General features: G+C 44.7%; 1 protein-coding gene across 1 annotated transcript in view; it reads right to left on the bottom strand.

Moving 5' to 3' along the window:
• cep170bb (centrosomal protein 170Bb) overlaps nt 1-27,887 on the bottom strand; it is a gene marked incomplete at its 3' end in the record, with an annotated part of 82,910 nt that overhangs the window by 51,597 nt on the left and 3,426 nt on the right. Inside the window, exons 2-23 of the mRNA XM_080744750.1 lie at nt 26,578-26,715; nt 24,902-24,991; nt 24,487-24,565; nt 23,819-23,877; nt 23,565-23,679; nt 23,043-23,129; nt 21,814-22,154; nt 21,269-21,440; nt 20,197-20,627; nt 19,318-19,389; nt 18,579-18,863; nt 17,629-17,919; nt 15,638-15,799; nt 14,358-14,469; nt 13,312-13,647; nt 12,519-12,725; nt 8,215-8,408; nt 6,488-6,864; nt 5,347-5,518; nt 4,650-4,873; nt 2,880-3,112; nt 1,197-1,419 (exon numbers count right to left, since the gene is read on the bottom strand). Of these exons, the coding sequence (XP_080600876.1) occupies nt 1,197-1,419; nt 2,880-3,112; nt 4,650-4,873; nt 5,347-5,518; nt 6,488-6,864; nt 8,215-8,408; nt 12,519-12,725; nt 13,312-13,647; nt 14,358-14,469; nt 15,638-15,799; nt 17,629-17,919; nt 18,579-18,863; nt 19,318-19,389; nt 20,197-20,627; nt 21,269-21,440; nt 21,814-22,154; nt 23,043-23,129; nt 23,565-23,679; nt 23,819-23,877; nt 24,487-24,565; nt 24,902-24,991; nt 26,578-26,682 (4,367 nt within the window). The 5' untranslated portion in view covers nt 26,683-26,715. The remainder of the gene's footprint in view (nt 1-1,196; nt 1,420-2,879; nt 3,113-4,649; nt 4,874-5,346; nt 5,519-6,487; nt 6,865-8,214; nt 8,409-12,518; nt 12,726-13,311; nt 13,648-14,357; nt 14,470-15,637; nt 15,800-17,628; nt 17,920-18,578; nt 18,864-19,317; nt 19,390-20,196; nt 20,628-21,268; nt 21,441-21,813; nt 22,155-23,042; nt 23,130-23,564; nt 23,680-23,818; nt 23,878-24,486; nt 24,566-24,901; nt 24,992-26,577; nt 26,716-27,887) is intronic.

The following is a 27,887-nucleotide window of genomic DNA, read 5'->3' as shown; positions in this document are numbered from 1 at the left end:
TTCAATGGTAGGCTTTTCTTTTGTAAATAAAACAAAAAAGGTGAGATAAATCTGATGGCACAATTCTCCATACAGGCCACGCCCATTTCCGCCTGACAAGATTTTCGGACGCTCAGTACACGCAGTTGAGTACACATTCTCTCTGGAGCAAGGTTATTATAGTAAACGAAAACTAACTAAAAAACGAAAACTAGAATGGAAAAACATTTTAGTTAACTGAAATAAAAATAAAAACTAAGCTTTTTTAAAAAACGAAAACTAACTGAAACGGTATTGTGTGTTTACAAAACTAACTAAAATAAACTAAAATTATAGAGAAAATCTCCTTAGTTTTAGTCTTTTGTCTTTGTGGAAATAAAAAATTAAAAACACCAGTGGGTGAGGTCAAAGAGAGAAGTTGTATGTCTCAACATTCCTGCCACTCTCAACAATATGATATTTTGTTGATTTTCTTTATTAGACAATACTTTTTCCAGAGCTTTTTTAATCTCACCCCTGACAAATACCCCATATTACGTAAAAGACTAAAACTAACACTAAAACTAATAAAACTAAACTAAAACTAAGCATTTTCAAAAAATAAAAACGAAACGAAACTAGCAACCTCACTTTAAAAACGAATTAAAACTAAACTGTAATTGAAAACAAAACCTCAAAACTAATAAAAATAAAAACTAATGGAAAAATCCAAAACTATTATAACCTTGATTTGATCAATCAAGATTTGTCAAATTCCATTCCAATTGGCTGCGACTGACTTCCAAAATGTGCGTGCCCAGTTATAGGCAACATGGTCTGGCGGTGACCGGCACTCAGAGGAGCACACTTTTCTACGTAATGGCAGCAAGCAGCGGCAGTAGAAGTAATATTAGTAGTAGCAGTAGCTAGGCCTGTCACATATATTACATAATCGTCTAATCGCAATTATTTTGTCATAATCAACAAACATTTTCAAAAATAGTGGAAATAGCAGATCTGCCATGTGCAACTACAAAGCCAAACAGAAATGTAATTGTCAACGACAAAAACACAATTAAATCGTTAATCGCAACTATTTGAGTGACAATGAATCGTCATGTAAAATGTCATAATCGAGACAACCCTAGTAGTAGCAGTACTGTAGCAGTAATAGTAGCAGTAATAGTAGCAGTAGCAGTCAGGAATTTTCTAGTTCTCATCATAATGTGTTTTCTTACTTGGCGATCTCTGCGCTGTGCGTGGACCAGTTCTGGTAAGGGTCTGCGTCGTTCTGGCCTTCGTCCTCCGTCTCCACGGAGACCGACTTGGAGCGCTGAGCGCGGGCGGTCTGAGAGGAGGAGGGGGGCAGGGAGGAGCGCTTGTGTTTGGGAGTACTGGACAGCTCATACTCGTCTTCAGAGGATGAAGAGGAGTCGGGACCTTTCTGTCTCCGACGAGAAGCTGAAGGGACAAAACCGTGGACCAAACACTGTCATAGATCAAAGATCAAATTAAGCTGTTCTGTTTAAACGCATTTCATTTGTTGATGTTTCTGTTGATGCCTTGTATTGCTTTGTTTTTACTATGTTCAGTACTTTGGTCAGCTTTGCTGTTGTAAAAAATACAGTTTGATTTGATTTGAAGCATAGCGTTAGTTTATGCAGGACAGGTTGAGTCTCGCCTGCCTCAGCTGTAATCAGCTGTCAGTCAGATCCTTTCCTCATTCACAGATCTGCTGATCATTACATCACACTGTCATAATCCAATCAGAGCTAATGCCCAGTAAGGGAGGCTCCTTTAAATACGTCTTGCATTCACTATAGCTCTGCTTGTCTTTGATCTGAAGCCTTGGAGCCGCTGCTGCTTTGCTGCCTCCTCCACCCCAGCCCCCAGCTTTTGATCAGAGTCTGGCATAGGCACAAATACTTGTGATTTTATGTCTGCTGATTCAAGCTAATATGTCAATGTATTGCTAACATATTACTATTGTATCACTGTGGGGGGTTTTGCTTAAAGTTCCCTCATTTTGCTTCGCAGGCATGCATGTACAAAATTCAGGGAACATCTCCGAACGCAGAGCCTTTAAACGCTAAGTTTAACAGTATTCCATTTGATGCAATAAATTGTTACATCTACTTTGACGTGAGTGTTCTTGACTAAACCAGGCATTATGCTGTGTTCACAGTTCAAACTGGCAGCTACACATGATACAAATACAGTTCAAGAGTTCCGGAACCAGATCCAAAAGTGAGGAACTGGAATCAGTTTATCACACTGTCAGAGCTGGTATGCTTACCTCAACGTCTGCGATACAATTTCAAGGTCCACCATAACTTTGAGAGTGTATAAATGGAATCCCCTATAGGAACCGTTAAGGAATCGGACTGCTATAAGAGGGAATCGTTAAAATCCTGACAGATCCCAGCCTCAAGTGTCTTTTAATTATAGTTAATAAAGCAGTAGTTCACCCCCAAAATGACTTTTTTTCGATTGATTAGTCACGCCATGGAGACTTGAGTTCAATAATATTTTTTTGTATTTGTCGCATTCCTAAGACAAAACATTTGATCATGGTAAATTTACCCCCATTGATTCTGGATGGGGACCCAAATGCATGGCCCTGGATTGGGACACAAATGCAAGGCACTGGATGGGGACACAAGCTCAGAGTCAGAATCAATGGAGGTAAAATGTACTTGACCCAAAATTTACCCCCATTGTTTCTGACGCAAATGCATTTGTGTCCCAATCCAGGGCCATGCATTTGGGTCCCCATCCGGAATCAATGGGGGTAAATTTGCTATGATCACATTTTTGACAAATACAAAAAAATATTATTGACTAATCAATAGAACTCCTTTAATGCTCATTAAATGCACACACCAACCTTTAAGCCACTGTATTGGACTAGCAGTACTTACCGGTAGAAGAGTACTTGACTCCAGTGGACTTGGTTCTGGTCAGAGGTTGTTTCCCTGCGGATCCGGCAGCTTTGGTCCCAGCCTGCTTGGCGTCGCCCACAGAAGGCTTCCTGGTCGGGGCCGCCGGCTCCGACGCCCGCCCGGAGTGGTTGGGACGTCCCGACGAGGACTCGTTGTCGCTGGGGGCCGTGAAGGAGCCGGTGCGTTTCCGGGGCATGGCCAGGATGTCCAACCTGGACATAGAGGTGGGCGATATGGTGATGAATATCGCTGAGACCAGGCCTGGAATTTCGTCATTTTTGGGGCAAGGCCACTTGGCCTTTGATAAAATTAAATAAAACAAGATTTTAGTCTATTGAAATAATTGAAAGTAAGGATAATTCAAATTTGAATAAGTATGACTATCTGTGGTGAAATAAATAATGGTTTCTACCACTTTTTCTAGTCACATGTTCAAATACTGGATTCTGATTGGTTTAAAACAGTGGTAAATAGGACAACAACCTTGAGTTGGCTCATGGACCCCGCCCACTGAAACAATTAATGATTGTAACTAAAAATCCTTGCAAGTTACAACTGTGTTTTCTTTCATTTATATGGAAATAGTGGTAAATGGGTTACATTTACAATTGGTTTAAAGATGGGGAGTTAACATTTTTGAATCTCAACAAAAGACACTGAATTTCCCCCTTGGGATAATAAAGGTATCTATCTACACTGGTGTCTACATATTGACAAGAAAGAGAGAGGAGAAAGTGGTACAGTCAGCTGGGGCATTAAGGCCACTTAAGGGCAAACTGAGGGGGCAAAACGGTCTCCACGATATGCCTTTTCAGAGATATCGTGTGTATCGTGATACAATGAGGGAGCCTTATAAAAAAAATCCTGTTGAATTGTTAATACAGAGATTCATTGCATAATTCATTTAAAAACTGCATTTTGGTCAAAATCAGTAGTACTCAAAATTAAGGTTAAGGGCTCCCCTTAACTCATTAAAAGCCAACCCCGCGATGTCGCGGGAAAAGTAATAGAGTATCTATAGTGCCATCCACGCGATGTCGCGGGAAAAGTAATATATTACTGTAACGGCGAGTAAAAATACCTAGTACAATGGCCGACGCTCCGGAGACGAAATCCGCGCTGATTTGTCATCATCACGGCTCCACGAGCACACAATAGTCATCCCATAACATTGAGGTGGACGGCCGATCTCATCTTTAATGTCCATTATCTCAAAACTACACTTTAGAAGCTAGGATGGAGGCAGATGCTCGCTTATTTTACACAGTTATAAAAGCTCCCGGTCGGCCATTACACAACTCCACGTGGACACGCATCGGTTCCGGCGCACGATCCGATGACGTCAGACCGGAAGTACTTCCGGTCTAGACTTCTGGCCTTCAAAATAAGACAGCGGCCGTTAATGGGGCCGGGAGGGGGCACTCTGGACCCCCTAATCCGTTAATGTCCTGGGCTCAGAATGAGTTAACTCTGGCAGTATACAAATGAAACCAAATGGACCTTTACGGGTCCATTTGGTTTCATTTGTATACTGTCAGAGTTACATACTTGTAAGGGTCAATTTAGACCTCCCAAAAGGAACCCAGAGAGTCCCTTCTTTGAGGACCACTGGTCTGAATGGTCTGTTACTCCTTTTTATTTTAGTTTTTGTTACCTAAGTAACCTAAAATAACCATAAAAAACAATATGAAAAAGAATCGTGATAAGATCGTGTATCGTGATACCGCTTGGGAAAATATCCACCCCTACCTGGACATCTTCTTCCCGTCCGCCGACGCTTTGCACGGCGCCGAGGCGTGGTCCGAGTTCTGTGACGCCCGGTCCGTCTCGGCGCCCTCGTTGTCGGAGGTCTCTCCCAGCCGGGCCCGCCGCAGCATGGAGGCGCGGGTGGGCCGGGGCGCCGAGAGGCTGTTCGACCGGGTCAGGACCTGCTGAGTCGCCGTTTTGCCCGTCTTGTTGCCGTTGTCTTCCTTCTGAAGAGGAGCAGGGACGTGCAGAGAATGTTAGAGAGGCAGGGCCTGACACTTCTAAAAGGGCCTTTTGGTGAAAACATCGAAAATAGCAGACCTCCAAGTTTGGTGGTCGGCTATTTTTGGTGCTTGATACCACACTGAACTAAGCATAATCAAGTCAATACTGGAGATGTGGCACAACGGCATGGATTTCTACAGAGGGCAATTGGACTTTCAACATAAGATGCTGCATTCAAGTTCAGGAAAGTTTGGACATGGCAATTATCTTGAATACTGCATGCATTCAGGTATGGCATGCATGGAAAGAGGGCATTTGCATTAATTTCACCATAGTAAAAACTGCATTCATGGTCTGGAAAGGGAACTTTTTACTATATATAATATATTTATATATAATATATATAATATATATAATATATATAATATATTTTTACTATAATAATTTTACTATCTATGTCTATGGGTACACGTGCCTGAAGAGGAGCGATCAGCTTCTTGCTCCGGCCGGACGACCGTGACGCCGTCTCGTGGTCCGAGGACGCGCTGTCCGTCCAGTGCTGGCCAGAGGCGGAACCCTGTTGCTGCGGGCCCTCCGACGACAGGTCCAGAGAGCCGCGGTTCCCCGCGCTGCGACGCATCTGGAACCTGTGGTAGAAATGTATACGACTGTCAATATATCGTTGTTGTCGGGTGAAAACCTTGTATGTCCAACCGTTCGTTTTGCATTTATCATTTTAAAAATGATTCAAACTAGTGAAAACAGCTGATCTACAAGCACACAACGCCTCGCACCGCGAGGCGTTGTGTGCTTGTAGATCTGCTGTTTTCACTTCTTTTGGGCAACAGCCTTGTATGATGAAGCAAGGCTTTACTTTGCGAAAGAACATACAAATTTGAAACTTGGAGATACAAGGTTTCCACACGACAATGACGATATGTACTGTTGTGTATACACAATTGTTGTGTACTTATTCTACTGTATGCTCCACTAGTTAGTCACTTCACACAAAGAATTACTTGACAGAAGCTGACTACTACCTCACCGGTCCATATAAGGAAGATTTCTGTAAGAAAAAACCTCCACTACACACACCTTCAGCTATCCTTGTGATACTGTTCTGTATAAATAACTAACTAAGACAGGCCCAACATTTTTTAGCGATGTTACCCATGTACTACATGGAGAGTTTGTACTTCTGCCCTCTGGCAGGTAGGTACAGTGAACCTAAATGGAACTATGTTAGGTTTAAAAAATCGTTTGTACCGGTGTCAACAAAAATGTTGAACAAGGCTCTGAAACAGCATTGACTGTGAGATTAGATTAACTACTATCTGTGCACTGTGTAATGTTATGTCCCTCCTGTATGTTTTTCGATTATGTCTTTCGTCATTGAAGTTTTATGTGTGGCTGCAGCAGGGGTGAAATCCCAAGCGAAATTTCCTTTGTGGACAAAGTTTACCTTGACCTTGAAGACATATGCATTTTGCCCCGAGAGTGTTGCCTTGAGAGCTCTCATTGATGTTGTTTAATAAATATATTGTTCATATTCACTCTACCCTTGTGGAAATTCAAATTCTATACTAACGTAGGGTTTCTGAAAATCCATGACAAACCTCTTGGCCGCCTCCGCCTTGGAGGAGGAGGAGGAGGACGAGGCGTCGGGCGCCGCCTGGTTCCGCCGCTTCTCCGACAGGCGCTCGCGGGCGGTGAGCGGCCGGCCCTTCTCCTGGATGGAGGGACTGGACGACGACTTCTCCTTCTGCAGCCCGCTGATGGCCGGACGCTTCTTGGACGCCACGGGGACGTTCTTGTTGCTGACCTGGCTGACGGTGCTGGCCGTGTCCACGTCCGACTCCCCCGACAGGGAGTCCTCGGCGCGGCTGGGAGGAGGGCCTCCTTTTTTTGAGCCGCGAGCGGAGCCGGAGGAACGGAGCTTGGCTTCCAGGCAGGCCAGGCCCTGGTCGGCCTCCCGCAGTAAGACCTGTGATTCCTGGGTGTAAAGGGATGGGACATAATCAAAATATGCTTAAAACTTTAACTCATTTGCTGCCCCCTCTCGGGTTTCCAGAGTTATTCCCGTTGTTTGACACTACCACGCCTGAGTATCCTGAGTTGGGCCCGAATTTGCATGAAAAAAATAATAAAAAATGAAAACTCATGAATGCCTGAACGGATTTCCAAGCGGATTCTTTTGTTTGAAAGCTGTGAACAACGTGCACACACGTGGTGCATGATCTGAGTATGATCCATGCACTATCGTGCATGTTTTAAAAAAATGAAAATATGGCAGTTCAGCCCTGGAGTGCCAATGTTTTAAGGGCAGCAGTTAAAATGACACTTGTGTTAAGCACTTGAAACCCCAGCATCCCTATTCTGGACGGAACGTACGCCAAAAATATTCAATCTACAAGATCAAAATGCCTTGACAAGTTGTGAGCTTGTAGATCTGCAATTTCTTTGGCGAATCATTTGTATAGAGTGAAACAAGTGCTTACCAAATGAACTCTTTACAGATCTGTTTTATCAAGTCTGCCATGTGCAACTTTGAAGTTGCACATGGCAGATTTGACACGTAACCTAAATATACAAAGAATACAAAGAATGACCAACGTATTTGACAACTTTATACTATAAAAAAGAACATTGATAGTGGAAATAGCTGATCTACAAGCTCACAACGGGTCGCGATGTGACGTGTTGTGAGCTTGCAGATCTGTCAAATAATTGTGATTGGACTACTAAGTAATAATTGTGACAGTCCTAGTCGCTAAATCGCATTGTTGTGAAGAAAAAAAGAGTTGAGCCGGAAGGCAAAGCACTCTGTCTAATTGAGCAATCTTCTCTCCTACTCTCACCTATGGTCATGAAGTCACTCTGTCTAATTGAGCAAGCTTCTCTCCTACTCTCACCTATGGTCATGAAGTGTGGGTCATGACCGATAGTATAAGGTCGCGGGTAAAAGCGTCCGAAAGGAGTTTTCTCAGACGGGTGGCTGGAATCTCCCTTAGAGATAGGGTGAGAAGTTCAGTCACCCGAGAAAGACTTGGAGTAGAACCGCTGCTCCTACACTTGGAAAGGAGTCAGCTTAGGTGGTTCGGGCAAGGGACATCTAGTATGGAGTGCCTTCCGAGGAAGGTTCTCAATATGCACATCCCACAGGGAGGAGACCCTGTGGCAGATGGAAGGATTATCTCTCCACACTGGCCTGGGAACACCTCAGTATACTCCCAGAGGGAGTGGAGGAAGTTGCTCAGGATAGGGAACTCTTGAAATCTCAGTTGGAGCTGTTGCCCCCGCGACCTGATTCCAGATAAGCGGTTGAAGATGGAAGCATGGATACCTCTCTGTGGTGCTCCATGTCCCTGAGGGAGGGCTGGCTGGAGATGTGAGGTAGTCTCTTGGTCTGGACAGAGTCGCTGGGTCGCTCCTTGGTGAAGCTCTCCTGTCGGACCAAGGAAGCCGCCGCTGCCGCCGCAGACTCCTCCTTCTCCTGGGCGCTCCGGAGGTTGGGGGCGGAGCTGTTGGGTTTGACGCCTGCCGGGGCCCGGGATTAAAGCAAAGAAAAAACATTGTATTCATTTAAATAAAAGTTACATAGTGCTGCTTTAACTAAAATGTTTTGCTAATTCAAACTAGCTAGCTTTAAGAGGGGAGAGTATTTTTTGCAGGTCGTTCAGTCCGAGTATATCAAAGGGTGCCTTCGATAATCACCCGCGTCACGGTTACTGAGGTTAGGGTTAGGTTTAGGCATAGTTTTACTGAGGTTAGGGTTAGGGTTAGGGTTGAGGTTAAGGTTAGGTTTAGGGGTTAGGGGTTAGGGTTGGGTTTAGGCATAGTTTTACTGAGGTTACTGCACTCACTACACTGAGCACACACCCGGTGCGCATTTCCGAACGCACCCTTTGATATACTCGGACTGAACGACCTGCAAAAAACACTCTCCCCTTTTTTTTTTTTTTATTATCTGTTTATTGGTTTTATACAGGTTTTTTAAGGACATACAGGCATACAAATGAATCTATACAACAATGGTTATACTTTGTAGATGAGTATACCACACAAAACAAACACACACCCTCCTCCCCCCACCCCAGAAACATACATCAGACATATACATTAAACAGAACAAAAAGGAAAAAACACACAACCGAGCCAAAGACGAGACAAAATAAAAAGAAAAAAAGACAATGCATGAAGGTTACATTTTCATCATTATATATTCTTCATGTGTTCTCCGTGATGACCATTGGCCCATTTTCGAACCACCGTAAGCCAGAAGAGATTCAACGCCTGGCCTTTACATAGTCCATGAAAGGTTGCCAGGTTTTAAAAAACTTTTCTATAGAACCCCGTAGAGTAAATCTTAGTTTTTCTAACTTAAGGTGCTGCATGACATCATTAACCAGCATTTTAAATGCAGGAGGCTGAGCTTGTTTCCAATTCATTAGAATTAACCTGCGTGCCATAAAGGTCACGAATCTCGCAACTGTGGAGTCACGTCCTCTAAGGGGACTATTCTCTCCCGGAATCTCCAACACTGCCATAACAGGGTCGGGATCTACTCTATATCCCAGAATATCCGAGAGAGTTTTAAATATAGAATTCCAAAAGTTGGACAAATTTGGACATGACCAAAACATGTGCCCCAGTGTGGCCGGGAAAACCTTACAACGGTCACACATGGGATCTGTGTCGGGATACATTTTGGAAAGCTTGACCTTTGAGTAATGTAGTCGATGCAGCACCTTGAATTGTATGAGGCCGTGCCTGGCGCAAACAGAAACCGAATGAACACTCTCCTGTGCATCACTCCACAGCCCAGTCAGGTCCACACCCAGATCTCCCTCCCATGCAGTTTTGAGAAAATCAAGAGAGGTTCCCAATTGATTAGATATAAAGTCATACATGTATGATATTACCCCTCTAGATGAAGGATCTGCTAGGAACAATGAATACATCTGAGTGCTAGGTTTGTTAGGAAATGTAGTTGTGTTAGTTCTGATATAATTGCGAATCTGGAGATATCTGAAATGATGGGTTTGAGGTAGGTCGAATTTCCTCTTTAATAATTCAAATGACAGAAATATGCCATCAATATATAGATCCCTTAACCTTTTAATACCATTACGGTGCCATAACTGAAAAGCGTCATCTACTAGGGAAGGTTGGAAATGGTGATTTGCACACAAGGGCGCCAGGAGAGAGTTTATTTGCCAGCCAAAGTGCTGTCTAATTTTGGTCCATATTTTAAGGGAATGTGTGATAACCGGGTTTTTTCTAGTGTATTCTTGTGCTATAGGAAGGGGTGAGAAAAGCAGCGCTCCGGCAGAAGAGGGTTGGCATGAGACTTGCTCCATCTGCACCCAAGCAGGTTGATCATTGCTTTCATAAGGTCTATTCCAAAAGGAGAGAGCTCTCATGTTGCACGCCCAATAATAGTATTGAAAATTGGGTAGCCCCATCCCTCCTTCCTGCTTATGTCTTTGTAAGAACTCTTTCCTTATTCTGGCACGTTTCTTGTTCCAAATAAAGAGGGAGATTTCCCTGTCTAATCGCGTAAAATAGGATTTTTTAATGAACATGGGGATAGTCTGAAAGAGAAATAAAAATTTTGGTAGCACATTCATTTTTACAGAGTTTACTCTCCCTGCTAAAGTTATGGGGAGTAGGGACCAGCGATTAAAGTCTTTGATGGTGGATTCGAGTATTGGCTTGAAATTGGACTTGAATAAGTCTTGAAAGGATCTAGTCACCACCACTCCCAGGTGTTTAAAAGAATTAGTGGCAACCTTAAATGGGAATTGAGAGAGTGTCAGTTTCTGTGCCTCCTTATTGATAGGAAATAATTCGCTTTTGGACAGATTAAGTTTATATCCGGAGACCCTCCCAAACTTTTTTAGCAAAGACAATATTCCTGGAATTGATTTGATAGGGTCATTGATATACAAGAGCAAGTCGTCGGCATATAAGGATACCCTGTGCTCCCTCCCCCACCTGGTTATCCCTGTGTATCCCCTGAGCGAGCGTAAGGTTATGGCCAAAGGCTCAATGGAAATGGCAAACAACAAAGGTGAGAGATGACAACCCTGTCTTGTCGAGCGGTTTAGGGGAAAGTATTTTGACCTAAAGGAGTTGGTTTGAACGGAGGCCAGAGGTGACGCGTATAGGAGACGGACCCACGAAATAAACTTCTCCCCGAACCCAAATCTTTCCAGAGCAGTGAATAGGTAATCCCACTCCACCCTGTCAAAAGCCTTCTCGGCATCAAGCGAAATAAGCGCCTCAGGGATCCGGGGGGAGGGGCCAGGGGTATAAATGATGTTAAATAGTCTGCGTAAGTTCGATAGCAATAGCCTATTTTTGATGAATCCTGTTTGGTCCGACGAGATAACTGTAGGAAGAACTTTTTCCATACGCATGGCCATTATTTTAGCTAATATTTTAGTGTCCACATCTAGAAGGCTGAGAGGCCTGTATGATCCCGGGTCTAGTGGGTCCTTGCCTTGCTTATGTAGAAGAGAAATACTAGCCTGGTAGAAGGTTGGAGGAAGCAATCCGGTATTGATTGACTCGTTAAAAACATCAAGCAGCAGGGGTGAAATCAAATCAGAAAAAGTTTTGTAACACTCTCCCCTTTAAGAGATCTAGGTCGCAGTTACTATCAAAACCTCCACCGGCTGTCGGTTGGCTTGTCTGTCTGTACGTCACGTCACGTCACGTCACGTCACGTCACGTCACGTCACACTTTTGCCCTACTCATATCTCCGCCACCGTTGCCCCGATCCATCCACTTTGCACACGCACACTCCTTGGCTGCCAAACCACAACCTCCACCCCTCATTTCTAACATGTCCCTCTCCTAGCGCCACCATGAGGCCGATTCTTGCTAGACACATTTTTGGACACTGCTCCTACAGATTTTGCCCTAATTCACGCAAAGCGGTACACAGTATCTCTACAGTCATGTCATCAAAATGTATCTGTCCCATCTAGCACCACCATCTGGCCGATAAAAAAAAAAAAAACAATTTTGGACACTGCTCCTACAGATTTTGCCCTAAAATCACACAAAGCGGTACACAGTATCTCAACAGTCATGTCATCAAAATGTATCTTTCCCATCTAGCGGCACCATCTGGCCGATTAAAAAAAAAATGGACACTGCTCCTACATATTTTGCCCTAAAATCACACAAAGCGGTACAAAGTATCTCTAAAGTCATGTCATCAACATGGATCTGTCCTATTTCCCATATTCCCACCTGATTGGCTACCATTGCCTTCTAAAGTTTGTGTATGCGACCTGACGGTCGCTTATCTCCCGATTTAGGGAGTCTTACTGATACTATTTAGGCCTAGAATTATTTAATGCTTTAACTATTGAAAACTGGCAGATATACAAGCTCACAACACGGCACCGAGTGCCACGCTATTTTTTAATAATCAAGATTTATTTTCTCCAAGTCTTTGAATATATCTTTTTAAAAGCGAACATTTGTAACTCAAATATTTGCTTCTGGGTGGTCCCTGGAACAACATTGAGATGGGGGTCCGTGGTACCAATCTAAAGTGGTTCAAAAGTAGTTCAAATCTAAAGTGACACAGATTTGCGTTCAGGTCTAAATGGGTTAGTCCATGAGGTCACCTGTCCGTCGAGGCTCGTGGCCACTCAGGTGTCGGATCAGCACGGTGGTGGGCGGGGTCTTAGACGGGGGGTCCCGCCCCCTGTCGGACAGCACGGGACTGCGGACGCGCTCGGCTCTTCCCGGAGCGTCCTCGGAGCCGATGTAGAAGCAGGTGGAGGGGGGCGGGGCTTCGGGAGAACTGGCGCCGGTGTCGGCGGCGGCAGGACCTGTTCATGAAACCAACAGACATGACACGGACACTTTCACACTTCTTCAGAAATAGTTAATGATTGGCTCTTATATCCAATAGGTCAGGGGTCTTCAATGTTTTCAGGCCAAGGACCCCTTTGCTGAGAGAGAGATGAAGCAGGGACCCCCGCTATAGTCTATATTGTATACAATTGTGTTGCAGTTTAAAAATGTTCATATATTTCTTAGACTTGTTTGACAGCACTGTCATCAGTGTATGTTGGATTAAGGTTTATTTTCAGACATTTGACCACTTGAACCGTAAATACTTGGTCTGCTCTTCTTTTCCCCCCTACACCAAATCTTTTTGCCAGAAATAGCCGATCTACAAGCTGTCAGTTCCGGCCAAAGTGTAGTCCATCTGAGTGTAGTCTGTCACTATAACATAGCGAGGCACCATAGGTCCACCGTGCTATTTTTGAAAAATCTATAAGTTATTTGCAAATCTTTGAATATATATATTTTTAAAGCAAACTTTTGTAAGTCAAATCTTTGCTTGCTGGCGATCCAATTGGTTCTAAATGGATAAAAAAAAATGAAGAAGAAAAGAAGAAAAAGCTGAACCTTTGGCGCGGGCTCTCTCCCGCAGCGAGCTGTCGTCAGAGCGGCTGGCGTCGCTCAGGCTGTCCGGGTCCACGTCGTCCTGGACGTACAGGTGCTGGACGCCTGAGGGGTCCTGGGGGCGGGGCGGGCCATCCGCCGACTCGTGGGCCAACAGGTGAGGCTCGTGGCCAATCAGGATGCAGGGGGCGGGGTCACCGGCGGGAGGCGGGACTTGGGGCAGGAGGCGTCGGGTGCGGGAGGAGGAGGAGGAGGAGGCGTGGAGGCCCTGCTGGGACTCCGCCTCCAAGGCGTCGTAGCCGCGACTCGCCGCCAGTGAGCGACTCAGGAAGTTAGAGTCTAGGACGGGAATGACACTGTTTAAAATCTGTGTACAGTACAAGTACACATGTTTACACATTGAGTAAAGACAATTCACCTTCTGGTTGGTCCCTGACTGACCAACCAGCAGGCTCTTTCTGCCTTGTTCTGCCCTTGGTTCCACCCTGGTTCCACCTTATATGGTTGTTTATGTTGAATTTGCTAAAATGTCATTTTTGGAGGAAAAAAAACATGATATGCACAGTCACTATACTGCACCTGAGATGTTCCTTTTTACTGACAAGTAAAGTTTTAAAATAAGAATTGAATACACAGAACATCAATACGAAGCAACTGAAAAACACGTTATTGCAATGGTAGTGGATGGAGAGACAGGATTTTTGTCCAACCAAGAGACGGCAACCAATAGGTGCGAAGAGGGGCACAACCATGGGCGGGACTCGACAAGGGGTCCATTAACATTAGCCTTCAAAGCAGCCAAAGGTATGGCTCCTCCATACCGCCAAAGCCTGATTGATCCCTACAACCCCACCCGTTCACTCAGATCAGCCAACACAGGGATGCTGACAGAACCCTTGCTAAAAACCACAGGTCAAAAATCCACTCGTCCGAGACAATTCCCCTCCTGGCCCCCAAACTGTGGAATAAACTCCCTGTTGCACTCACTCCCTAGCTTCCGCCCTGGTCTGAAGACTCACCACTTCAGACTCCACCATTGACTCACTCACCGTCTATGAGCTCTCCCTGTGGGGGAGTACAGCCAGGTTCATAGCTATCTGCCAGACTGGCCCAGCGGGAGACCCACTTCGGACCCTCCATAGCTGCTGGGTTCACTGGCACCTGGTGGGAAGCACACATCCACACGTCTACAGCAGTGGCTCTCAACTGCTTTTCTTTTCATTATGCTTTTCACTTACACATGCAAAGAAAAGGGATAACACCCACTGACAACAAGGTACGGCCACCCCCCACCACCCCAACACAAGGCCAGATTAGATTAGATTCCTGGCCAGCCGAACCAATTGCTGTATATGCCACTTCCCTATACTTTCTCTCCAAAGTACTTATCAAATCATTTTTATTTTTTATTTTTTATCTGGTCTCGAGTCTCTCGACTCTGACTCAACCCCCTCCCACACTCGCTCTTGACTCGGACTCGCCCCCCCTTGGACTTGGTCTCGACTTGGACTTGTTTTAGGTGGACTCGACTATAACACTAAAGGCCCATTCCCACTGGGCCAGATAACAGATAAAAAAATCTCTTTCTCCAGATATTTTTCCATTCAAAGTGGATGGTAGATACAGATAAAAAGAATTGCTGCCACAGATAAAAGTATCTGTGGCAAATATCTGTGGTAGCTATTTTTTTTTATCTGTATCTACCATCCACTTTGAATGGAAAAATATCTGGAGAAAGAGATTTTTTTATCTGTTATCTGGCCCAGTGGGAATGGGCCTTAATAGTGACAGCCAGGACTGGAATTTTGTCATTTTAGGGGCAAGGCCACTAGGCCTTTGATGTTGTTAGTTTTTTTAGGCCAAATGCCAGGGCAGGAAAGGCCATCAAATAAAACAAGACTTAGTCCATTGAAAGAATGTGTTGAATTTAAGGGTTAGGGATGATATTTACAATCTGATCCATGCTCAGCCCTACACCAATCAAAGTCACTGGATTGGTTTAAAGATGGTGACCAGGCGGAGTTAAGATCTCAGAATCTCAACAAAAGACACTGGTGTCTGTCTACATGACAAGCTAGAGACACTGGTGTCTGTCTACATGACAAGATAGAGACACTGGTGTCTACACATTGACAAGAAAGAGACAGAGGAGAAAGAGGTACAGTCAGCTGGGGCATTAAGGCCACTGTGGACTCAGGTCATGCCATTGAGGGGCACAAGTCCAAACTGATGGGCAACAACGGCCATGGTCTTCATGGCCTCCTTGAAATTCCTGCCCTGGTGACAGCCCTAGCAGTGGCATAGATGGGGTGTAAGGGATGGTGTTTACCTGCACGGGGCTGGTGGGTGCAGCAGCCGGGGTAAAGCCATGCTTAGAGTCCACACAGAAGTAACCCTGCTCTGTGTCCGTTATGACGGGCCTATAGACCGACGGCGCGGCCGCAGGGTTACTAGCCCCGCTGTACTCTGGACTGTCCAGCACGCCAAACACCTGCATAAGGGGGCACAGCATGCATGAGAGAGAGGACACAGGAAAACAGGACAGGAACGTGTGCATGAGAGGACACGGGAAAGGGACAGGAAAGGATGTACAGTATGCATGAGGACACAGGCACGTGACACAGGGAAACAGGATAGGTATGTGTGCATGAGGACATGGACACAGGACACAGGAAAACTGTATGGATGTTATTGCATAAAGCCTAGTGGTTCTCAAAACCTGTGGGTCGGGACCCCCAGGGGGTCCGCAAATTATTTTGGGGGTTCCCCATATGATTAACTTAATGTGCAACATTGTTTTCTCACTCAGTGAACAGTAAACAAACCAACATAAAGTTCAAGTGTATAGAGGGTATATGCACATTTCTAAAGTGACAATTTAAGAACTTATTGATACCTCTAAAATGACATACATTGGCCAAATTGTCAAATATTAGAGGCAGAAACGTTGAAAATGTTTCACAATAGAACTGTGTTATACAAACTCTTAGTGCTAGTCAGGGTGAAGGGGGTCCCCAGTTAAATTAGATTATTTTGGGGAGTCGCGGCCTGACAAGGTAGAGAACCACTGGCATAAAGGGAGGGAGGGAGGAAGGAAGGAAGGAAGGAAGGAAGGATAGTCTTGCGATCCAGACGGTTTCTCCCCACAATTTTCAAATGCTTCCGTCAAAAAGTCTGGGGCAACTGAAGCTATGATAACGATTGTGATAAAGTGGAAGTTTCGTCTTTATAGTCACACAGATTTGTCCTAATGTCAAAATAAACAAAATCTAAGCATGTATAGCTTGCTCCTTAGCAGAAATGGAAATTAAACGTAAACATATTTTAAACATTAATGGAAATGACATTAACTGTTGCCATCTTCCTCTCTCGGCTTTCGGCAGGTGCAGTTCCAGACTCTACAAAGCATTCAGAGATTGTGGAATAATTGTCTGACTATGCCAGACTAAAGGAAGGAGGAAACATGCATACCACTTGTGGATTGTGGAGCTAGGGCATCCCTGGTATTACTGCTATACTGGTTACTATCTCAGTCCCCTTGTACTGTACATGTTGATTTGTTATGCTTCCAGGGAATGTCCTTGTGGTTGTAGGGCAGTGGTTGTCATTGTAGTGCAGCGACTGTCGAACAAGGCCTGAACAGGACTCTGATATCGGTGTCAGATAGCATTTGGCAGATGTTTATCATTTAATTTCCTGTTTTTTCTTTTTCTTTTTTTTCTCCAGTTGGAGAATAACTGGCTTTACTTGAGTACATGTTGTTATGTTGGTCGCTAATATTTAGAAATAGTCTGACCTGGTCTATCATGTTAGTAGTAGGGGTGGGCGATATGGTGATAATTATCGTTGAGACGATACAATGTCTCCACGATATGCCTTTTCAGAGGTATCGTATATATTGTGATACAATTGAGGGAGCCTTGTAAAAATCCTGTTTAATCGTTAATACAGAGATTCATTGCAGAATTCAGTTTAACCCTGCATTTTGTTCTAAATCAGTAGTTCCCAAACTTTAAAATGTCAAGGTCTCCACTTAACTCTTGACAGTATACAAATGAAACCAAATGGACCCGTAAGGTTTCATTTGTATACTGTCAGAGTTACATATTTGTAAAGTAAAATTTAGACCTCCCAAAAGGAACCCAGAGAGTCTAGTTTTTGTCAAGTAACTTGAAAAATAACCATAAAAACCAACGTGAAAAAATAATCGTGATAAAATCGTGTATCGTGATACAGCTTGGGAAAATATCGTGATATTGTATTTTTCCATATCGCTACCCCTAGTTAGTAGTGTCTCCTACATCCAGCAGGGGCTCTGACCTGGTCTATCATGCTGCGGGCCTCCTCCACCTCTTTGTCCTGGCTCTCCGTCTCGATGGTGTACGTCCCGGCGTCGCTCAGGCTGTCGTCCTCCTCGTTCCTCGCCGGCCGTTGGGGCGGGGAGGAGGCCGCGGGGTCTCCCGCCCGGAGTTCCAGGGGCAGCGTTGAGTGGGCGGAGGAGGGGGTGTGCTCAGGGGCGGCGGCGTGGGCAGCCATGGGTTGGAGAGGGGTGGAGGGGTAGGAGGCCGAGGAAGGTGGAGCCAGGGGTTCCTGCGGGGAGGGGAGGTAGGGCTGTTAACATTGCTCAGAAATTACATTCGAATATTGGTCTTAGAAAATGGCCTGAATATATTATTATTATTATTATTATTACCCTTATTATTATGGTCTCCACCAGGCAGAAGGCATGGGGAGATTATGTTTTCGCCCCTGTCCGTCCTTGTGTGTGTCCGTCCGTCAGTTACCAGCTAATCTCTAGTCGCTGCCAAACTGTGCACACCACACACACTCCCTGGATGCCAATTCAGAACCTCTGCCCCAAATTTTTCACATGGGCCTGTTCTAGCGCCACCATCAGGCCGATATTTGCAAAACACATTTTTGGACAGTACTCTTACAGATTTTGTCCACAAATCAGTAGACAGTATCTCTACAGTCATGTGATCAACATCAACACAGTTTGCAGGATTGCTCCGTTTTGAACAAAATGCCTCAAATCATGAACACAGCGTCTAATTTTGATGAAATTGTGCACGCAAATTCCTACTAAGCAGAAGAAATGTCACTTAAAAAAAAATCAATCAGCCTCATGGTGGCGCTATAACAGGCCGATTTGTGCTTTTACCTATAACTCCACCGATCAGTTGGGAAAAACGAATAATAATAATAATAATTTGAACATAATTATTTATATTCAAATATACATTTATTCCAAAATAACGCCAGTTTACCAGCCCCAGCGGGGAGGGGAGGAGGGTCCGGGAGGGTGACATCATGATGGGCGGAGCCGACATGGGCGGGGCTGGTGCGTGGTCCCGGGTGGGAGACACGCCTCCTCCCTCCTTCAGCAGGAACTCCTGGGCCAGCCTGGACTTGTTCCCCACGCTGCCGAACGGCCGGATGAGCACCGAGGAGGAGGAGGAGGAGCCTTCAGCCTCCGTCCTGTCCTTCTCTCTCTTCAGAGAGCTGGAGCGCTGGGGGCCACCGGGACCCTGGCCCTTCAGAGGCACCGTCACCTGAGGGCCACAAGCACAAGTTTAGCTCTAGTACAATTCAAATGACTCCTATAAAAAGAAAGTGATGAACAGTGAAGTGAAGTGACAATAATCTTTTTATTAGTATTATATTTTTATATAAAGTTTTTACTGAATAGGTGCTTGGTCTAAATAATTAATATTTCTATGCATTTGATGTATTGATGTTGATGTATTGCCATGCTTATTGTAAATCGCTCTGGATTAAGAGTGTCTGCTAAATTGTAAAGACTATTAAGGCCTTTTTAACATCTAAAATGTTAAGGAAATGAAAAAAAGACCAGTGCAGCATCAAATGTAATCAACAAACTACTATTCTATAAAAACTGGTCAAACATTGGACTAATTCTCAAATAAGATAAGAAAAATGCAAATATAAAAATGTAGTGAAAATACAAACTACAAGCTCACAACTACGGTAGATCTATACACATACCTGTTGCGTAGGAGGGATGTGTGCGTGCATGGACACCGGCCTCTCCCCTCCCTTCCTCCTCTCCAGTTTGGCCTTCAGGTTGGGGTTGGAAGAAGAAGGTTGGCCGTTGGAAGAAGAAGACAGACGCTAATTAGGGCTGTCGCAATCGCATTTTAACATCAATATTCAAGTACCACTATCAGAAGATGTATATATAATAGCAGCCCTTATTTACAGTACTGGCAGTCAACTTCTGTGCTTTGGTACGATTGATGCATGACATTCTAGCCATTGTCTTGTGGGCAGAGAGATTTTTCTATACAGGGCTGTGTAGTCGCGGAGATTTTCAAAAAACTAAAAATTGCATTTTTTTCCCCCGGCGTCCACAATCTATTCTTTTTTTGGTCAGCTTTGTCAGGTAGCGTTCTTTGTCGGCTGCCAATAAAGACTCAATGTAAGACAGTCACATTAGTTTGACTCGGTTCCACAGATAAATATTGTGAAAATAGCTGATCTACAAGCTCACAACGCCTCGTTGTGCCTGTAGCCAAGGGTGGAGTAGTTGTCGGCGTGGGCGTGGTTATGGCCTATACGCACCTTCAGGGTGGAGTAGTTATCACCGTGGGCGGGGTTATGACCTATACACAACTTCAGGGTGGAGTAGTTACGCTCCTTCAGAGTGGAGTAGTTATCGGTTATGCCCTATACGCACCTTCAGGGTGGAGTAGTTATCAGTTGTGACTTATGACCTATACGCACCTTCAGGGTGGAGTAGTTATCGGTTATGACTTATGACCTATACGCACCTTCAGGGTGGAGTAGTTGTCGGTTATGACTTATGACCTATACACACCTTCAGGGTGGAGTAGTTGTCGGTTATGACTTATGACCTATACACACCTTCAGGGTGGAGTAGTTGTCGGCGTGGGCGGGGTTATGGGTGAAGGACTGCGAGCGCTTCTTGCGAGGGTTGTCGTCCAGGAACTCGATGATGAACGCCTGCTGGCTCAGGTGTTCGGGCGGGGCCGTGGGCGGGGCCTCCTTGGGGCTGCGAGGGGGGCTGTGCTGCTCGCTCAGCGGCCTCTCGGCCAGGGCGGAGGAGGTGGGCGTGGTCACAGGCGGCGAATAGCGAAGAACGGGCTGCTGGACGAGTTTCTGCGAGCCCGTCTCTGATTGGACCACCTTCTGCTGCTGCTGTGACGGCTCAGAGAAAGGCTCCGATTGGATGGAGTGCTGGGAGGTGTGGGAGGGGTGATGGGAATCGCTCATCTTGCCGTTGAGCAATGGGGCGTCCTCAGAGTCACTCTGGGTTCCGTCCTCATGGTGGCAACCTGGAAACACAACCACATAGCATCTAGTTATAGTTACCTAGCAACACAACCACATAGCATCTGGTTATGGCAAGGGCTGTCACGATTATGACATTTTACATGGCAATTAATTGTCACTCAAATAATTGCGATTAACGATTTAATTGTGTTTCTGTCGTTGACAATTACATTCCTGTTTGGCTTGTAGGCTTTGAAGTTGCACATGGCAGATATGACACATAATCTAAATATACAAAGAAATGACTGACATATTTGACAACTTTATACTTAAAAAAGAACATTGATAGTGGAAATAGGCGATCTACAAGCTCACAACACGTCGCATCACGGCGCGTTGTGAGCTTGTAGATCTGCTATTTCCACTATTTTTTTAACTAAAGTGTTTGAAAATATGACATTTTTCAAAAATCATGACGATTATGACAAAATAATTGCGATTATGTCAAATAATTGCGATTAGACGATTATGCAATAATTGTGACAGCCCTAGTTATAGCTACTTAGCAACACAACCACATAGCATCTGGTTATAGCTACCTATCAAAATTGACAGTGGTTGTACCAAAAAAAAGAAAGAAAAACGGTATACATTACATTAATAGTGTGATGTGACTTTAAGGTGTGAGGTGAATGTGCTTGACCTTTGAGGGTCTTGATGTTGACCTCCAGGTCACTCTTGGTGCTGTAAACGTCTTCACACGTTGGCCGCCTCCTCATCATGCTGACATCACTGTGCACCAGCCAATCAACCACCTTGCTCTGTGATGACATCACTTCGCTGGGGGCGGGGCCCATGCCTTTGGTGGACAGAGCCTGCAAGGTCATTGTCAGTGTTCATTTTGACAGCACATTATAATATGAGGCCACGTAAAAACTTAAAGGGGGCCTGTCACCTAAAGGGTTGCTGTCACTTTAAGAATCATCTTAAAAAAAAGTTAATATTTTTATGATGTCATGGCACCCTATCTTATATACATATATAATGTAATGAAAAAATTGCAGATCTACAAGCTCGCAGCGCGGCACTCGGTGCCAGTGCACGCTGCAAGCTTGTAGATCTGCTATTTTTCAATAGCTAATGTGGTAATAAGTGGTAATAAATAATTGCGATTAACATTATGGGTTAAGGAAGGGCCCAATTTCTTTCCAACATGGGGGCCGTGCATAGAGCCTGCATGTTCCTAACCTTGGGAGCGTGCGCCTTGCGCTGGCGCGAGGAGAACTTGGTGACGTGGTCTTTGATCTTCATCTTGCCGGGCGTCAGGTCATCGAACTCGATGGTGAAGGAGGCGTGGCTCTGGACCACGGGCGGCGTGGGGGCGGCGCTGGGGGGCGGAGCGGGGGGACACGGGGGGTCCGTGTCCTTGGTGGGGATCTCCTGGAGCTCCGCCCCCGCCAGGGGCCCCTGGGCCTCGGGTTGGGGGTGCGGCGGCGGCGGCTGCAGGTCTTTGGTGGGGATCTCAAAGTAGCTGGGCTCTCTGTTGTAGCTGCCATGGCAACCGCCGAAGTCTGCCTCCTTCTGGATGTCTGGGGAAACACACATAACATTACAGCACGGTTTTCAGGACGGCTCCGCCAGCAGTCAAAATCGTTAAGCGAAAAGCTGTCCACGATGGGTTCCCACCCCTTTTACTGAACTCTTTGGTTCCCAATGGCGACGCGTCTATGCACCAGACGTTGTAGACGCTACGTGGAAAGGTAGTTTCTGCTGCAGTAGGAAAGGCTGCGACGGCAAGCAGGTTTATCTATCGAGCACTGATCCATTTCCAGGTTACCGTAGTGGACTGCCGTAGCCGCCGTTGCTTAAAGTCCCTATTATTTGTCCAATACTGCAAATACATTTGCTTCAATGGTTGATTCAATGGTGGTAAATTTACTATAATCAAATTGTTGTCTTAGGAATGTGACAAATACAAACAAATATTATTGAACTCAAGGCTCCATGGCATGAGTAATCAATAGGAAAAGTAAGTCATTTTGGGATGAACCACTCCTTCAACTTTAACCTGGTTAGAATCCCCATTCACAAAGATACTGTAAGTAGTGTGTCTGGAAGCTTGCTAAAGTGAAGAGAATGGCTGGCGCTGGGCGGACAGTAAAACGTTACAGGAAAGGTTAAAAGCATGTAATGTTTCGAAAAAGAAGAAAAAGAAAAATCTAAAAATATATTGTTCGAGGAAAAAAAGAAGTTTCACGCCGAAAGTCCAGCGGTGCCAAAGATCTACAGCACAGACAGGCGGACAGTGGCGAAAACATGATCCCCGCCCCGTCGGCCCCTTTCTCGCCTGGCGGAGATAACTAATGTCCATACACAGCCTTTATGTTCAGGCAAAAGCTGGTGAGATGCATAGTAAATGAATAAAGCAAGAGTGAAAGTGGATGACATGGATTGTGTGCATTAAATGCAACTGTTACCTGTTTGGTGGTCTAGTTTATCAGCGTCAGCTTCTCCCCACCAAGATGGCTGACCGTACAGCGGGGTGGGCCGCGACGCTGGAGGGTCTGCACGCACACACACACACACACACACACACACACACACACACACACACACACACACACACACACACACACACACGCACACGCACACGCACACACACACACACAGGGCTGTAACCATTATGACATTTTACATGACAATCGAGTGTCACTCAAATAATTGCGATTACGATTTAATTGTGTTTTTGTCGTTGACAATTACATTTCTGTTTGGCTTGTAGGCTTTGAAGTTGCACATATGACACATAACCTAAATATAGAAAGAAAGGACTGACATAATATTTGACAACTTTATACTTTAAAAGTAAAAGAGAAATTTGATGTCTCCCCCGGGGACCCAAATTAGTGAAAATACTGTAGCAGATCTATAAGCTTTCGCCAAAAAGCAGCACAAAGCAGAGAAAACACATGTTTGTGTGTGTGCGCGTGTGTGGTCACCTTGGCTCAGAGGTTTGTTGCGTTCGGTTTTGTCCAGTCTGAGTTGATCTTCATCACTCCTCTTCGTCTCCGACGCTCTCAGACTCATCTGCAACTGGCTGGTGTATTTCTCATGCTGAACACACACACAAACAAACACACAGAGGTTATTAACACACGAAGACAAGTGCACACTCACGCACGCACGCACGCACACACGCACACACGCACACACACACCTACACACACACACACACACACACACACACACCTACCTTGAGTGCCTCTTCTGGGACTTTGTGCGTGTTCTTCTCCAGAACATAGACATGAGAATGTGAACACATGAGGTTAAGGAGAACAAGTTACCACTAAAGCCATGAGGTTACTGACAAAAGCCTGCTTCTCTAGGGTAGGTAGGCCACAGTAGCCTCACAAAATACATGCAGTGATACTGGTCTCTATACAGGGGAAAGGAACTGATTGGAATAACGTGTTCCTTCCACGCGCTACGTCCAACCGGGGAAACTCCTCCCTGTCAGGTGATAAGAAGCGGCCTGCTCACTCCTCATGCACTGAAAGAAGCTTGAGCTCAGTTCAGGGCTCTCCTCCAGGTTGGCAGAGGGAGAGCAGGACCCATGATTACAGCTTAGGCAATTGGCACTGGGTGAAAAATGGGTTAGAAAAAAGTGGGATAATAAAAAATAAAATAAAAACTGCTTCTCTGATCACATTTTACACTATGAAACAACTAGTGTCACATGACAAAAAAATAAATAAATCACAGTACCAATCACAACAGGTCACTATAGTGAGCCTGTAGATAAGTGATTTTATGACCTTTATTTTCCCAAAATAACATAATGCCCCCTGCTGGACACAGTGATAATGTCTTCCTATGTTAACCCAGTTTACTGTCATCTAGTAACAAGCAGTAAAAGGATATCATATCCAAAGCGGATGATGTCAGACAGTTTCAGGGTGATGTAGGTCTGGTCAGGAATACGGAGGTCATTCACAAATGTCTGCAACGAAAATCACAAGAAATGAAAAACATATTATTATCATCATCATCAGTAGTAGTAGTTGTAGTAGTAGATAAGTAGAAGTATGTTCAGGTGTGTTCAGGTGTCTTCTTTTCTTTGTTATACTTTTTTTTTTCACAGAAAGAATACAATTATGCAGTAAAGTATAAACGGATCATGAATACAAACAATAAGAAAATAAACAAAAACAAGATACAAGTACATACAACACATACACAACTACATATTCTGGCAGTTTGAGTGTTAAGGCATTATCAGGGGTGTTCAGCTGTGGTCAGTTTCAGGAATATGTTAAGGTATGTGCAGGTGTCTCACCCCGTTGAGGCTGCCCAGGTCTTTGACGAGGTGCTCATCGGTTGAAGGGTTGTAGTTGATGACAGCATGCTGTTTGTCCACACTGCGAGACTGACACACAGACAGACAGACAGACAGACAAGAGAGACAGACATACAGACACTTTTAACCAAATCAGTTCATGGTTAGGGCCGTCACGATTATGACATTTTACATGGCGATTAATTGTCACTTAAAGGACCATTTCACCTCTGGGACAACCAGATCTTATTTTATTGTTGTTTGGGACACGATCAACACAATCCTATTTTTTGAGTTCTGTGTTTTTAGATATTTTAGTATTTCAGCATGCTACAAAGCATCTCATGATGCAAAATGCATAATAAAATAAGATCTGGTTGTCCCAGAGGTGAAATGGTCCTTTAAATGATTAAGATTAACGATTTAATTGTGTTTTTGTTGTTGACAATTTACATTTCTGTTTGGCTTTTAGGCTTGAAGTTGCACATGGCAGATAAGACACATAACGTAAATATATGAAGAAATGTCTGACATATTTGACAACTTTATACTTTAAAAAGAACATTGATAGTGGAAATAGCCGATCTACAAGCTTGTAGTGTCGCTTGTAGATCTGCTATTTTCACTATCTTTTAAAATATGTAAACATTTTTCAACATGGAAACGATTATGATGATTATGACAAAATAATTGTGATTATGTCAAATTATTGCGATTAGACGATTATGTAATAATTATGACAGGCTTATTCATGGTATCATATACAGTAGTGCTGCCATGGTGTAGCAGCACTACGCTATCTCCGTCCGCGTTTATAAAACACACCATAATTACTCAAAATTACCAGTCCAGGGTAACAAGGCTAATGAAGCATTGGTAAACAGTTAGATTATATGTTATTTAGTGAAGTCACTGCACATGCTGAGTGTGGAGTACATACATGGATATAGTGCTTTAAGCTCTACTGAGAAACGAGATATATCTCCATATATGGAGACAGCTCCATATATGGAGATATATCTCGTCCGGGTCCAAATATGGAGCTTGTAAGGTCAGACTTAGTGAGCTGTGTCGGGTATCTCCATATATGGAGTACATATATTCAGTGGGTAACTATGGCTTAGTCTCGCAACAGCCAGACTCTCCCAGGGGAGAGTCTGGGAGTCCTCCATAGACAACGCTTTACAATGACGTAGTTACTCACTTTGACTGACAGGTCCAGTCCGTAGTCATTAGCGCATCAAAACATCGTCGGGAGAACATCAAATACGTCTTTTCCAGACAGAAATTCCAAAGGTGCAAACTGTTGTTCATTTTTAAGTTATGAGATGTCGTTGATTTCAGATAAAAGTTCGCTTAATACAGTTTTTATTTGCGATTTGTAAACTCGCGTCGGGTATGGGGGCCGCCATGTTTGTTTTCAAAATGTTTGAGCTATAGCAGCCGCTCGACCAATCAGGAGCGGTGTGAGGCGGGTCACTCCAAATGCAGCCATTTGATTGGAAATTGAGAACCTAAGTTCTCATAAAGAGACTCGATGGGAGGGACACCAGACCGAGAAAGGAAGCACATCGGTGATGACGTAGCTCGGGATGGCCTGCGAGGCTAACTATGGCTAGCTATCAACTACCCACGTGATATGAAGGTGAGTGATGGTCTTTGTAACATAGTCTCACCTGCAGCATGAGCTCACAGTCCTCTCGGCCCACGAAGATGAGCTCTCGGGGGAGACGGTGTCGCGTCCCTGAGCTGCTCACCAGGAACCAGGAAGTCACACTCATCTTCACACTCCTCCTGGGAAACCCCAGAGCATCCTGGGAAATGTAGGCCAGGGGGAACAGAGACAACTACAGGTTACGTCGTTCTGATGTTGAAGGCCCGCAAAAAATAAAATAAAAAATAAAGATGCGAAGGGAAATTGCAAGTGTGTTTGCCGTTGACTGTAATGGGGAGCTAATCAGATAGGGGGACAAGGATGACATCACGATATCAAGGTATCGTGATTTCTGATTGGGTGAAGGGTTACAACAGATGATGAGAATAATAAACAAGAACTATAGTGTGGTTGCCCTGGCCTGCGGGGAAACCACACTAGAAAGAAGCAATTGAAAATTGCAAGTGTGGTTGCCTTGGGGCGAGTCACACTTGCAAATATCTCTGTATCTGTCACTGTCGGTCCTTGTCCCTATTCGAGCGTTGCTAGCCATTCTGTCCTTGTGCCATTTATGCTCATCTATCTATAAATGCGACAAATCTCTGTGAGTATGTGCCCCGCGTATCCCGAGAACCGTTCGTCCCACCGGCTTCAGATTTGGCACGCGCGTTCCCCGCCGCGGCGCGGAGTGCAGTGCCGGGCCTCGACCCGACCCGACGCGCGTTTTTCCGAAAGCGGCGCAAAACGTTCGGAATCTCCTTATGCGGAGCTGATTGTTGACATCAGGCTGTTCCGGAGGAAATCGGCGCAAGCGCTGACTCATTGTGACATCACTTCATAAAAGGCTCTGACATCACGTACGCCACATGAGTCAATGGGCATAAATGGACACAGGCAAACAGATGGTCAAAACGGGTCCTATGACAACAGGTATAATGGGTTTGCATTAAATGGGGAACCGGCACTGTGTCTGCAACACAGTCGGAGGCACAGACAGATACAGAGATCTCCATAATGGCCATAAAGGGACACACATACAAACAGATATAGAGATCTCCATATATGGGCATAAAATGGATGCAGACAGACAGATACAGATATCTCCATATATGAGCATAAATGGACACAGGCAAACAGATGGTCAATACGGGTCCTACAGAGATCTCCATATATGGGCATAAAATGGACGCAGACAGACAGATAACTCCACATATGGGCATACATGGACACAGGCAAACCCTTCATAAAAGGCTCTGACATCACGTACACCACATGAGTCAATGGGCATAAATGGACACAGGCAAACAGATGGTCAAAACGGGTCCTATGACA

The sequence above is a fragment of the Nannobrachium achirus genome (assembly GCF_963921795.1).
Source record: "Nannobrachium achirus genome assembly, chromosome: 16".
In the NCBI taxonomy this organism is placed as follows: Eukaryota; Metazoa; Chordata; class Actinopteri; order Myctophiformes; family Myctophidae; genus Nannobrachium; species Nannobrachium achirus.
This window is presented reverse-complemented; position numbering and strand designations above follow the sequence as displayed.